We start from the raw sequence: 14,148 nt of genomic DNA on the forward strand, positions 1-14,148 counted from the left end.
AATGGTAAATAAAGACTAATAGTTGTACTACTAGAAACAGTTTGAAATGAGCCACAGTCAAGAATCTTTAATCTTTACATCGTTTATATTTCCCTATCAGCTAATTTATAATATGCCTCTGGTTTTCAGTGGAAATTGTTCTTTTCTCTTTCTCTCTCGATATGTACTTGGGCAAAATAGTTTTATGAAAGTTCATTTGTCTGTCTGATTTAGGTTGGAAGTTAAAGATAAAACAGATGAAGTCCATTTGCTTAATGACACATTAGCAAGTGAACAGAAAAAGTCGCGAGAGCTCCAGTGGGCTTTGGAGAAAGAGAAAGCCAAACTGGGACGCAGTGAAGAGCGGGATAAAGAAGAACTTGAGGTATTGTTAACTTTGTCTTTAAGTGTCTGTGGAAAACCCAAAACAATAGAAGAGAGAGAGTCTGGAGACTTTGCTCTTTCTAAAGGTGACGTAACTGTAAGTTGTTAACTGTGTGTTGAATAGTATTATGTTATCTAAACTGTATTATCAGGAAATGCTAATGTTGTGATGATTTATTTTTTGTTTTACTACATCCAAGGATATGTACAGACTGTTCTGCTACAGCATGTGTTTTTGGAATTCAGATTAGTGCACATACAATTTGATAAATAGGGCAGTCGGGTCAGTTTAATGCAGAAGTAGTTCTGGTTCCTGTTTTCTCCTGGGGGAGGGTGATACTTCTCTGGCAGCAGGGCTCCTTGCTGCTCTATTTTAAGAAAATTTAAGATGAGTCCCTCCACTCTAGGCTCTCTCCCAGAGAGGCACACCCAGCCTTGCGCAGCTCTCAGCTCAAGAGAGTAGTGCCCACTTTAACTGTAGCCTCACTGGCTCAGAGCTCTGTTGTTAATCCACATAATCTCGGTACCTGCTACCTCTATGCTAAAAAATTGTGTAGCCAGCATCTCTTCCCTATTACTTTGGCGTTTTTGTGTGTTTTTTTTTTATATCCACCATGGCAGCTTCCAGGCATAGTAAGCTCTCTACTCGGCAGAAACATGTTATCTCCTCAGATACTAACTACTATTTTTTATCATTGCAAATTTTATAAGTTTGCATAGTTTGTCCCTGAGCCCTATTATTTTTAGTGTGATATTGTAGAACTTGAGGTTTTTCAGAAATTCAAATTACATTATATCAGAAATACTTATATTTTTAAAAATTATTATTCCTAGGAGAAATGCACCGTTTCATATTCTCTAACCAGTTATGATTAAAGTTTGGGGAGAAAGTATTATTAAGCTTAGCAATCTTTTGTTTATATTCTTTGATGAAAACCAACTGGCTGTCCAAATAATTATTTTCTAACCACTGAAAATTTAATAAACTGGATAATTAATTCTATTACCAAATACTACCTACTTAGTATTAATAAAGGCACAATTGTATACTTATAAAGTGTTTTTAGTAATATTAAAATAACAAGTTCTTAAACTCAACTTTCTCCTACAAGGATCTGAAATTTTCACTTGAGGGTCAGAAACAAAGAAATATTCAGCTAAATCTACTTTTGGAACAACAGAAACAACTACTAAACGAATCACAGCAGAAAATAGAATCACAAAGAGTGCTACATGATGCCCAGTTATCAGAAGAACGAGGTCGAAACTTAGAGCTTCAAGTCCTTCTTGAATCCGAAAAAGTTCGAATTCAGGAAATGAGCAGTACCCTGGATAGGGAGCGGGAATTGCGTGCACAGCTGCAGAGCAAGGATGATAGTGGGCAGCCTCGTCCCTCCTTATCCTCTGAGGACCTCCTTAAGGAGCTACAGAAACAGCTAGAGGAGAAACACAGTCGCATAGTAGAATTGTTAAATGAGACTGAGAAATATAAACTGGATTCTTTGCAAACAAGACAGCAAATGGAAAAGGATAGGCAGGTTCACAGGAAGACACTGCAGACAGAACAAGAGGCCAACACTGAGGGCCAGAAAAAAATGCACGAGCTCCAGTCCAAAGTGGAAGATCTTCAGCGTCAGCTGGAAGAGAAAAGGCAACAAGTTTATAAGTTAGACCTTGAAGGAAAGCGACTGCAAGGAATTATGCAGGAATTCCAGAAGCAAGAACTAGAACGGGAAGAAAAACGAGAAAGTAAAAGAATTCTGTGTCAGAATCTTAATGAGGTAAATTGACACTTTGTTTTAAAATATTTTTTAAAAGAATACTGCAGCTCTTTGATCATATGATTTTGACATTGGATTAAATTATTTAAATAACTGTGTAAAAGTCATTTGAAAATGAAATCTATAGAAGTTTATTTGAAATACAAACAATAATTGTATTCCCTTAATAAAGAACATGATTTGCTGTTCATTTAATTATTGCTTTTCCTTTTTCTCTCCAAAATTGCCAGCCAACCACATGGAGTTTAACCAGTGATCGAACTAGAAATTGGGTTCTTCAACAGAAAATAGAAGGAGAGACAAAGGAATCAGGCTTTCCTAAACTGATTGAAATGAAGGGAAGAGGAACTGTCTGTAATCAGGAATTAGAAATGATCAGACAAAAGCTTCAATATGTGGCTTCAAAACTACAGCATCTAGCCCAGAAAGCCTCCGACAGGTTAGACTTTTCTGCCTGACCTTTGGAAATGCATTCTTAGACAAGCTGGACAGAATCTGTCACTCACTAATAGGTAGCTAAGGGTGGGGAATTGAAATTTTAAAGTTAATGCATGTTTCCATTAGGAGATGATATTTGTGACAAAATTCATGCACCTAAAAACAAATATCTTAACACCTTAACCCAGGGAAATAGAGCACTTTACGTAAGAGAAAAGTGATAGGTGAAGCAGAGTGTCGCCTGATCCTTAATGTTTGTGCCACTCAGCATCACTAATTGAGAAGATATGTTTTGACTTTTTGTCTTTTTCTTGAAGACTACAGTTTGAAACAGCAGATGATGAAGATTTCATTTGGGTTCAGGAAAATATTGATGGGATTATTTTACAAGTACAGAAATTAACTGGCCAGCCAGGCGAAGAGGTAAGACTGTAAGACTTTGTAAAGTATCAAAAAGCAAAGATTTAATGGAAACTATATGAATCATTTGAAACTGGCACCATACTCTAGTCTCCCCTTTTCTGCGGGGGATACGTTCCAAGACCCCCAAGGGGATGCCTGAAACTGCAGATAGTACCAAACCCTATATATACTATGTTTTTTCCTATACATACATACCTGTGATAAAGTTTAATTTATAAATTAGGCACAATAAGAGATTAACAACAATAACAATAAAATAGAATAATTAATATACTATAATAAAAGTGATTTCAAAATATCTTAGTGTACTCATCCTTCTTCTTGTGGTGATGTGAGATAATGCACTGCCTGCATGATGAGATGAAGTGAGATGAATGACGTAGGCATTGTGACATAGTATTAGGCTACTACTGAACTACTGACAGTAGGTCAGAAGGAGGATCATCGATCTATGATGATGTCTGTGGTTGGATGTTAGGAGCAGATGGTGTGGGTGGTTGGGGAGCCAACAAAGGGATGATTCACGTCGTAGGTGGGACAGAGCAGGAAGGCATGAGATCATCATCATCTCAGAATGGCATGTGATTTAAAACTTATGAGTTGTTTATTTCTGGAATTTTCCATTTAATATTTTCAGACCACAGTTGACTGCAAGTAACTGAAACTGTGGAAAGTGAAACCACATATAAGGGGAGACTACTAAAGAATTTTATCTTCTCATTTATTTTAAACATTAGTGATAATGTTTGCCTTCTCCCAATAAAAGGTAGTGAAAGTTTGAGGGAAAATTAACTTGCATTATCATTACTGAATAGTTACGTTATCCTCTTATTGTATAATGATAACCAAGTTTCTTGAAAGAGTTGTCTGGCTGTCTACCCTCACCACTCCGTGAAACTACCTTCAGAATGCTACTAGTGTCTTCACAATTATCTAACTTGGTGAATCTTTTCAGTCCCTGTCTGTCTTTTTTTTTGTAGCATTTGACACTTTTGACCTCTTCTACCTTAAGAACCCTCTTTTTCCTTATCTTTTGTGTCAGCAGTCTCTCATTTCTTCCATTTCGTTCATCATTCACCTTTATGAGTTCCTCTTCCTCCTGTATCTTCATCCATTTGTTTCCCCAACTATAGGTATGAAAGCTCATTCATTCCCACAGCCTGAGTCCTCAGTAGACTTATTCATTGAACAAATACTTATATCGGGCACCTATGTTCCAGGTACTGTACTGGGTTCTGGGGATACAATGAACAAATCTGATAAAAATCTCACCCTTTTGGAGCTTATCTCCTAGTGGACTGTGGTTCTAGTCTAGACTTTAGTCCTGTAGTCCAGGTTTATATTTTCAGTTAGTTACTAGACATCTTTCCTTGGGGAAATGTACCCCATAGTGACCCCTCAAGAACCTCACAAGCACATTCCAAACTGAGCATCATCTGCCTTTTCTCCTTTCTGTCCAAAACCCACATTTCTGGTCATGATATAACCAAGTTTAGAAAGCTGAAAGTCACCATAGTCCTCCGTCCTTCACTCTTACTTGCACGTCCAAGCAGTCACTAAGTCATGTGCCTTCTACCTCCTGAATATCTATCCCATGTGCCCATAGTGACTGCCTTCATTCAGGCCTTCAGCATTTCTCGTTTGGACTGTTGCAGTAACGTCCTAACATGTCTGCCTGACTCCAGGATTTATCTTCCCTGATTTACTCTACTTTGTACACTGCTACCAAAGGAATCTTTCTAACATGTAAATTTTGTTTGTGGCGTGCTCCAGCCTAAAGCCTTATCATGGCTCTCCACTGCTTACATTTAGGTCTACTATCCATAAAGTGAAGGCAACCTTTACTTTCTAGCCTTAACCAAGCAACTTATAGTTCCCTAAAAGCAACACACTCTTGCTCAAGCCTCTGTGCCTTTATACATGCTCTTCCTTCTGCTTAAGGTACCCTTCCCTGTCTTCTTTCCTGCCTGGTAAATTTGTACTTATTGTTTAAGACTCAACTCAAGCATCACTTCTTCATGAAATCTGTTGTTCTCAGTGCCTGTCCACATTTTTATATGCATTATTCACAAACATTTATGTGTATGTGACCTTATGCCATTTTGTCTTTCTAGTCTAGCTTAGTGTCCCCAAGTACTTCTTCTGGCTCATTGACTGAAAGACTACTGAGACAAAATGCTGAGTTGACAAGACATATCAGCCAACTGACCGAAGAAAAGAATGATTTAAGAAATACGGTTATGAAGCTGGAAGAGCAGATCAAGTGGTATCAACAGACAGGAGCCGGCAGAGATTACGTACGTCTATTTTTAGCATGGCCACATATTATAAGTAGTGCAGAGTTATAATTTCTGCTATTTAGTTTCAATTTTTAATCTTGATAATGTAAAAATATTAGGTAGCTGATTCTTAGATCATTGGAAAATTTTATAGGGATGGCAATAATAATAATAGCTATTATTTATTGGGAGCCTTCTCTGTGCCATATTCTGAGTTATATACCTTCAGAATCTCTAATCCACACCCAGCCTTGCACAGGAGAAAACTGAAGTTCGTAGTCAAACCAAGATCTACTTATGTCCAAAGCCAGTTACTTTGCTCTCTATGGACCAACATCAGACATGTGTAAAGAAATGTGCAAATGTAAATTCTGACTATTCCCATCAGTTATTTATCAGTTATTGTATTCATAACTTAAGTGAAAGATGCCATTAAACTATGTCTTTCAGTCTAATAAACTACTCTGGGAATTTATTTAAAATTTTTTCACGTAAAAACTACAAAATAAATTGCTAGCTTCTATAATCACCCTATATAAAGATAGGGAAGACCTATAAGACAACTGTGCAGTCAAATACATGATAACACATCCAGACAGCTTCTGTAGGGATCCACTTCCCTATGTACATGCTGGGTGGCTTTTTCCCTGCTTCTCCAGTGCAGTCTTTCAGGGACGGGCTCAGCATTTAGACCCAGATGGTCCATCTATTAAGTCTAGATTTTTTTAGTTCAAAGCTCCACTAAATCTAAACACCTTCTCTGGGGCCAGGCTTTCACAAGGCTTTTTAGTTGTAAAGTTAATCTACTCAGCAAAGGACCATATACTTAAAGTTAGTGTATGTTCTTTAACGTCAGTTGACATTGGCTTAGCACTTTCCCTGTCTGAGTTTGGAAAGCTGAGACTTCTATATCTCCCATAGGGAACTTTTAATTTGTTTAATTCAGATTTTTTCCCGAAGACTTATTCTTAAAAATCTTTCAAGTAGGCTCTGGTCTCTGCAGTCTTCTAGGTTTTCATTCAGTGGTGGCGCCAACATTGGAGCCATCATTGCTTCTGAAAAAGAAGTCTGGAACAGAGAAAAGTTGACTCTCCAAAAATCCTTGAAAAGGGCAGAAGCTGAAGTCTACAAACTGAAAGCTGAACTAAGAAATGAAGCTTTACTTCAGAATCTGAGCCCTGATTCTGAAGCCACTATAAAGGTAGGAAACATCTTCCATCTAAATATAAACTGAAGCTGGTCCTTGCTTTTGCCTTGGTTCATCTCTCACTAACCGTAATAGAACAGGCTAAAGAAATTTAGGTGGTGCTCAGCCCGTGTCTCTAGGTCTCTCTATTCAGTCCACGTCATGAATGAAGGTCTCTAGCTGGTCACAAAAATTTGTGGCAAGGCATACCCCAGGTCTTGGACCAGATTAAGCCCTATTAATGGTCACAGTGGCAGCACCCTGAACTCATGGTCCCACTTCCCACAGCCTCATTCTTAGTAGACCAACAGAAAGTTATCTTTTCAACCCCAACAAAAGCTCTGCTGTTGTCAATATTAGAGCATCGTGCTCTCTAAGATGGTGAGCCCTCTGAATAGCCTCTCTGATGACTAATGATGAATACTGTAGTAAAACTACCTTAATCAGTTAACATAAAACAAAAAAAGAGAAATGGCTGAAATGTTCATTCCAGCTATGGAGTAAACATAAATTTATGACTCTTAAGGTGACAGAAAACATTAACATTGAAAAAGTTAAATAGATTAGTGACCATAATAATAAAAGTAGCTCTATACAATTTAAAAAACTCAGATGATAATGGAATGACAAAATATTTGCAATAAATATGATTAAGGCTAAAATCCACCATAAACAAAAAGCATAACTATAAGGTTAGTATACAGATTCCATTGACTAAAAAAAGGCAGAAGTATAAAGGTTAAGGTTAATTATCTTTACTTTCAACTTTGCTAATAAAGTAGAAACCAGTGATAAGGTACCTGCCATTTTTCTACTACTGCTACTACTTTTTTTAAACAAAATCTAGATTGTCTTCCCATAGAGAACAATTTGAATAGCGTCTTAATGTCTTTATATGTTTCCTCTTTTTAAACATAGAGAATTTATGGTAAATACCTGAGGGCAGAAAGTTTTCGGAAAGCTCTCATTTATCAGAAGAAATACCTGCTGCTGTTACTGGGTGGATTCCAGGAGTGTGAGGATGCCACCCTGGCTCTGCTTGCCCGGATGGGGGGCCAGCCAGCCTTCACGGATCTAGAGGTGATCACCAACCGTCCAAAGGGCTTCACCAGGTTTCGGTCTGCTGTCAGAGTGTCCATGGCAATTTCGAGGTAAAGTGCTTGAAAGAAAATGCATTTTAATAGACTCTAAAAGGATTAGCCAGCCCTGGTGGTCTAGTGGTAAAATTTGGCACTCTCACCACCACAGCCAGGATTTATTTTCCGGTCAGGGAACCACACCACTCGTCTGTCAGTTGTCATGCTGCGGCTGTGTGTTGCTGTGATGCTGAAAGCTATGCCACCAGTATTTCAAATACCAGCAGGGTCACCTATGGTGGACAGGTCTCAGCGGAGCTTCCAGGCTGAGACAGACGAGGAAGAAGGACCTGGCCACCCACTTCCAAACAATTTGGCCATGAAAACCGTAAGAAGAACAGCAGAGCATTGTCTGATATAGTGCTGGAAGGTGAGAGGACGGGGCAAAAAGACCTGGCAGGGTTTTGCTCTGCTGTACACGGGGTTACTAGGGTCAGAAGCAACTCAACAGCACTGACAGCTAAAGGGATTAGTTATTTTTAATCCTCTCTCTTTTCTCTGCCTGTTGTACTCTGTATTCCTATAGTAGGTGACGTCTGCCATTACCAAAACATGCCTGCTGCTTCCTAGGTCTTCATCCTTTTGGCAGGGATACCTGATGTTGTACTATAGCACCTAGGAAAGGGGCCTTCCCAGGTGCAGGCAGCTAGTGATGACTCAGAGCTGGTACATACATTCTGCATTGTCTCTATCTTTTTTTTTTTTTTCAATATGAATAAGCCTGTGAACTAGCTGAGATATATAAATAAAAGAAATCGTAAGAGAGGAAAAAAGTGTTTTTGAAAAATTACTTAGTCTGACATACTTTCATTTACTTTATTACTAAAATAACCAGAATTACTAATAGTCCAAAATGTCACTTCACAGATGAGGAAACTGAGGCAGAGAGAGGTTGCAAAACCAGTAATGACAGAGCTAAGACAACCAGCCAGGGTTCCCAGTCTCATCCATGCTGGCTTTCTAAGGGAGCTCACATTTTATCTTATTGATGGTCTCAGACCCTCCTCACCTCTACTGCTCCACATTGTCGTCTCCTGGTTCCAGGTCCTCTTCCCTCATCTTTCATTCCCTGCATCACCTAGTACACCTTCTACAGGGTTAAGTGCTAGGAGATGCATTAATGAAGAAAAAGACATATCCTGCCACAGGTAATCGCTGCCCAAATCCCTAAGGGTGGCTCACTTTCTAGTAGGGAAGACCAATATGCATGTAACTTAGAAAACACTAAATGAGAGGTCACAGGAGTGAGCAGTTCATTTTCATTGGAGGAATTTGGGAAGGCTCCATGAAAGCCATTTGTCTCTGTCTCTGCCTTCCTCTTTTTCTTGTCCTGTTATATGTTCGTTATATTTTGACCTTCAAACAACCTTGAAAACTGATTGGAATTAAGAAACCCAAACTGATGCTCCAAAAAGCTCTTTGAGCCAGGACAGGGCAGGCAGCAACTCACTACAGCTGGTTTGTGACACTGCTGCCCCTGTTCCTCTTGAAGCCAGTGTTGCTTTCATTCCTGATTATGTGACCTCACTCCTCTTCCAGCTTTCCCAGCTCACTCTTAGTGCCAATTGAAGGATCTTTTCATTCTCTTTCCATTTCATCTGCCCTTTTAGTCTCCGTTCTTTTCTCCTGTTTTCATTACTCCTCACCCTTTCTTTGCCCATCCCCTTTCCTCTTTTCTACTTCTGCTCTCCATTTCTTTGTGTACCATGTACCTCTAAAGCCAGAACCTGGTGCTGGCAAAAGAAGAGACCTCTGGTGCCTCTAGGGAAGCCCTGTTCTAGTTAATTTTACCACAAACCAGGGGACATTTGCATAGTTTTAGATGAGGTAATCGTCATTATATTGAAATTTGTTCTGTGTTCATATTTAAATGTATGACTTGATTTTTAGGGGAAGTGTATATTTATACTCATTACATTATAGGTGTGCTGTGAAATTTTTTCTTTGGATCTTTTTTAGAATGAAATTTTTGGTTCGACGATGGCATCGAGTCACAAGTTCTGGTTCCATCAACATTAACAGGGATGGCTTTGGACTGAGTCCAGGTGAAGTCAAAATAGAATTTTTTCTTGTGTTTATGATTCTCTAAAATTACTGCATGTGTAATACCTTCCAAATAATGTGTTCTAGAACCTGTGTTGTCCAAAGACAGAGCCCTTATAGCTAACAAAGCTGGGGACCTTGCTGTTTTAAAATTAATAAGAATTGTTTTTTATAGAGCACTGAGTCTGCACTAAGCCCTGCTTTTTCCATTTATTTTCCAAGTTCTATGATATGTTTTACTGTTATTATCACTTTACAGATGAAAAACTGAGGCATGGAAAGCATTTGTCATTTGCCCTGGATTACCCAGTAAGAAGAGATGGAGCCAGCATTGAACCCTGGCATTCTGGCTCCAGAGCACACTCCCCTTACATCTACATTTAAGGCTCTGGGTCAAGACAGGATGGCTGTTAATCTTGTGAAAATTATGGCTTGAAGTTTTCACAATTTAGCAATATTCAGACAAGCTTCTGAGTATACCAATAGGTTGTATAATAATGGTAACAGTTAAAATTCCTTCTCTCTACACCTGGAAGTGGAAACAGACATAAGGGCTTCAACATTTCAGACATAGGATGAGCTCAGAAGCTGGGGAACACACAGAGTTACAGACACACAGCATAACCATACTGTGTATTGGTGTTAAACCACCTTTACATATTCTACCAGTAGCTGAGCAGCAGAGGAAGAGTGAATATATTTAGTATCCTAAACAAAGTGTTTTGAAAGCTGCACCCTTACACTGCCACATCTGAAATGTGTACCATGACAAGTTCTGTTTTGTAAGTTAGCAAATCTTGATTTCAGGTTTTTGCTAATAAACGTCAGTAGAATGGAGTGATAAAAGAACTTGTTTACATTAGTCTGATATTTTTTACCCCCATATTTTCCTCCCAAACCACACACACAGACACCCCTCACCTCACCACTAGTTATAACTAAAAAGAGGTCTTTTAAAAAGAAAATACTCTAATTAAACAGTTTATTTTCTGTGAAGTATAGTTCCAAATTATCGGAAATACTCATTTTCAAAAGTAAACAACATGGTGCTGCTGTTTCTCTCCTGTAGCAAGAATAATTGAAAATGACTATATAGAGGAGAGAGTGTAACATAGTACAGCATAGCAGTCTTGTGAGCCCTTTTCTGTTTTGTAGAAATTTTTCAAGGGCTTGGTATTTTTTTTCTTTACAAGGTGCATTTTGGATTACTTTAGGTGCTGAAAGGACTGAGCCGTTTTATCGTCCTTCCGGTGGGCTGGAGCTGTACGGAGAACCGCGACACTCTACCTATCGCTCAGGATCAGACCTGGACTGTCCCAGGTCGCCTCTGCCTTTTCACAATAGGCAAGAATTTGATAAACTCTGCCTAGAGTAGTTAAGTGTACTAATACTTAACAGAGAAGGGACAGTGTTAGGGCTTTGACTTCTTTGCACTGAAATAGCTAGATGTATCTTTAGTCATATAGGATTTACATACCTAAGGCTCAGAATCAAATAGTTTTTGAATTTGTACCAGGTTTCCAAGAGTACAGGAAGCAGTTGATCAAGTCTTACTTAGTATCTATGCTGTGGTTAAACATTGGGGAAAAGTATTAACTAAAATTGATAGAGACTGGACAGTATGAAAAAACTAGAGTCTGCGTGACAAGATGCATTTATACATATGCAACATTTATTGAGCACCTCTGCAACAGGCATTGTACTGGACATTCTTATGATCACTTAGTAGCAGCTTTGAATTTGTTTTCCCTTATACATTGCCCACTCAGAAGTACAGGGGATATAGACTGGCAGTGTACAAGTGGTCTACCTTTTGAGGGCAGGGTGGAGACAGGTTGGTAAGTTACTTGCACTGTTTCTGGCTAATTTAGATTCATGTTCATGTTTTTAATCTCATAGGTACCCAGGCCCTCTAGCTGATTTAAATCCTGGTTCCTTAGCATGTTCTCAGCTTCAGAATTATGATCCTGACAGAGCCCTGACAGATTATATCACTCGGCTAGAGGCACTGCAAAGACGACTTGGAACCGTACAGTCAGGTACTCTCAGCTTAACCAAGTATTGGCAGCACCATACAGAGGGTTGGATAGACCCAGAGCTCTCCTTTCTCTTTCTGAAACTCCTTGACCTTCCTCATCAGGATAATCAAATCTTACAGTTCAGTGCATGAGTTACCAGGACTCAGGAATTTCAGTCAAGATGTGATTTATCACCCTGAATCCCACTCCCCCAAAAAAGGATTCTTTGCCGTCTTCATTCAGCAGATTGATTAGACAAAATGCGCAATGAGCATCAATGTGCAAAGTACTCGGAGGGTTACATGGAGAACATGTTCCTAAGTAATACATGTTGAGGCCTGCAAATAAGGGTGGGGAGATGAGAGGAGGAAGCAAGTACTTTCTGCACTTAATGCAGCCATTATCCCTGCTAGAACCTTGTGCTTTCATGGATGACCCAAGAAACCCATCCCATTCTAAAGACTTTATAAGAATGATCTTTTTTCTCCGCTCAAAAACACTGTAATACTTAAGTGGATTCCCTGTTCATTGTGGAAAACCCCTTTTCCCTGTCTCCCTTCAATTCACTCCTCATTCAAAGGTTTTGAATCATTTTAATTTAATGTGCTTTAAGTCAAGTTTTATATTTTGCTTTTACTTTTTTAAAGACCCTTTTTTCTGCTATTCCCACAAACTAGATATGGCTAATAGCAGGTTAAGTTAGTAGTATCTCTCTTCCTGTAAGAAATCACCTAACGTAAGCAACTTGCAGTCATAGGAAACTTAATGATCTCAGCTGGAATTGGTTTGGTTTGTGTTTTGTTTTGAGCATCCAGATTTCACAAGACCTAGATTTTGAAGACCAAAAGATTTCTGAAGAAGCAGAAGGTATAGAACCTTTAACCTGCAGGGCACTTTAAAGAGAATCTTAACATTAGTTTCACTTACATTGCTAGAGAGCCAGCTATAGTGACTCTAAATTTATATTCAAAATCTTTAAAAATCACTTCAAGTATGAATAAGATTTTAGAAAAATAAAAAGCATTTTTTTTAAATGGAGGGTAATAATCTTCTGCCCTTCATGAACTAGTTAGTCTGGTATAAATGGCAATGTAATTTGAAATAATTTCAATATCCTGTATTTTTCTCATAGGTTCAACTCAGTTTCATGCTGGCATGAGAAGATAATCCTTTGAAACATCATGAATCGAAGTGATTTTAAACAAATTCCCTTTTATAAATCAGTGGTTCTTTTGTGCTTTTGTATTGTGAATATTCAATGGGACCAGTACAAACACAGCTTATGATTGTATACCAATCCCTTGCCAGCACATTAAAACAAACTGGAATTTGTACATATAAGCATTGTGTATGTATTCATGCACAGTAATCATTAAATTACATGTATATTTGTGGAATGCTAATTTAAATGATTAAATTATAAACTTTGTGTATTTATCGGATGGGTGAAAAGATTAAACTTTTGCGTATTATGATACTGCTGAATGTGTAGCTTGAGATGTCCAGCACTTTTCTTATAAGGCTACTGAAGTTACATGTTTCTGCCTAATATATTTGCTACTGGTGATGAAGACAGATATCACTTGTAGAGACCTATTTTTGTATAATGGTAGAAGTTTTGAATTTTATGGGGTATTTTGTCAAGTACTGAAATAAAAATGACTTCACCATTTTAACCACACTGTATTTGAACCTTCTTCATTTTTAACTGAGCCATAATTCTTGGCGTCTCAGTCTGTTCAGGCTGCTATAACAAAATACCTAAGACTGGGTAGCTTATACAAAACAGAAATTTATTTCTCAGAGTTCTGGAGGCGAGGAAGTAGTCCAAGATCAAGGTACCAGCAGAACTGGTGTCTGGTGAGGTCCTGCTTGCTGGTTCATAGACTGCCGCCTTCTTGCTGTCTCTTCATATGAGGTCCGTGAGGTCTCTAAGGGCACTAATTCATGAGAGCTCTGCCCCTGAGACTCAGTCACCTCCCAAAGGTCCCCACTTCCAACTACCAACAAATTGAGGGTTAGGCTTCAATATACAAATTTGAGGGGGCTAGAGTCTACGGCAGTGCATGCCATCTCATTACTTATCTCAAATATGTAGGATTTAGAGATTCAGAAACTTGTCCTAATCTTAGAATTAGATACTATTGGGATTTTTCTTTCGCTCCATTGAGGAACTTTTCCATATCCCTTTTATCAACTTTACATCTACACAGTGCTTTCTGAAAGCTGCATTGCCATTTTCATGATTGATCCATATTTGCCCTATTATATTTAGTGTTCCTTTGTCCACAGATGTGTCCTCACAAAGCCATGCCCACTAAGATGATGCAGAAATCATTTAATTCAAAGAATCTTAAATTTTATTAACCAGAATGCAGCAGAATTAAGCAGTGTTCCTGCTGTCCAAGCCAAATTCAGATTGGGAAGCTCTCACAAATATAAATCTCAGTGCTCTCTCTTAACTCGAGTCCTCCCTGATAA

The 14,148-nt window shown here is 38.5% G+C and overlaps 1 protein-coding gene across 22 annotated transcripts in view; it reads left to right on the top strand.

Annotated features, from left to right (window-relative positions):
• The window catches only part of AKAP9 (A-kinase anchoring protein 9), a 160,361-nt gene extending 147,014 nt beyond the window's left edge, over positions 1–13,347 (top strand). For 11 of the 22 annotated variants that reach the window (XR_011437682.1, XR_011437684.1, XR_011437687.1 and 8 more), the window contains 11 exons: positions 214–364; positions 1,476–2,144; positions 2,375–2,583; positions 2,900–3,005; positions 5,120–5,302; positions 6,288–6,485; positions 7,389–7,621; positions 9,566–9,651; positions 10,843–10,993; positions 11,549–12,534; positions 12,800–13,343. Coding sequence is in view for 9 of the 22 variants with exons in the window: in XM_023638758.2 (XP_023494526.1) it covers positions 214–364; positions 1,476–2,144; positions 2,375–2,583; positions 2,900–3,005; positions 5,120–5,302; positions 6,288–6,485; positions 7,389–7,621; positions 9,566–9,651; positions 10,843–10,993; positions 11,549–11,688; positions 12,800–12,834 (2,161 nt within the window). In the remaining 13 variants the exon portion in view is untranslated. Of the gene's footprint in view, positions 1–213; positions 365–1,475; positions 2,145–2,374; positions 2,584–2,899; positions 3,006–5,119; positions 5,303–6,287; positions 6,486–7,388; positions 7,622–9,565; positions 9,652–10,842; positions 10,994–11,548; positions 12,535–12,799 lie in introns of all 22 variants that reach the window. The other 11 variants (XM_023638760.2, XM_070264246.1, XM_070264244.1 and 8 more) reach the window with 7 other exon arrangements.
• The last annotated feature ends 801 nt before the right edge of the window (positions 13,348–14,148 follow it).

Source organism: Equus caballus, chromosome 4, assembly GCF_041296265.1.
Source record: "Equus caballus isolate H_3958 breed thoroughbred chromosome 4, TB-T2T, whole genome shotgun sequence".
Taxonomy (NCBI): domain Eukaryota; kingdom Metazoa; phylum Chordata; class Mammalia; order Perissodactyla; family Equidae; genus Equus; species Equus caballus.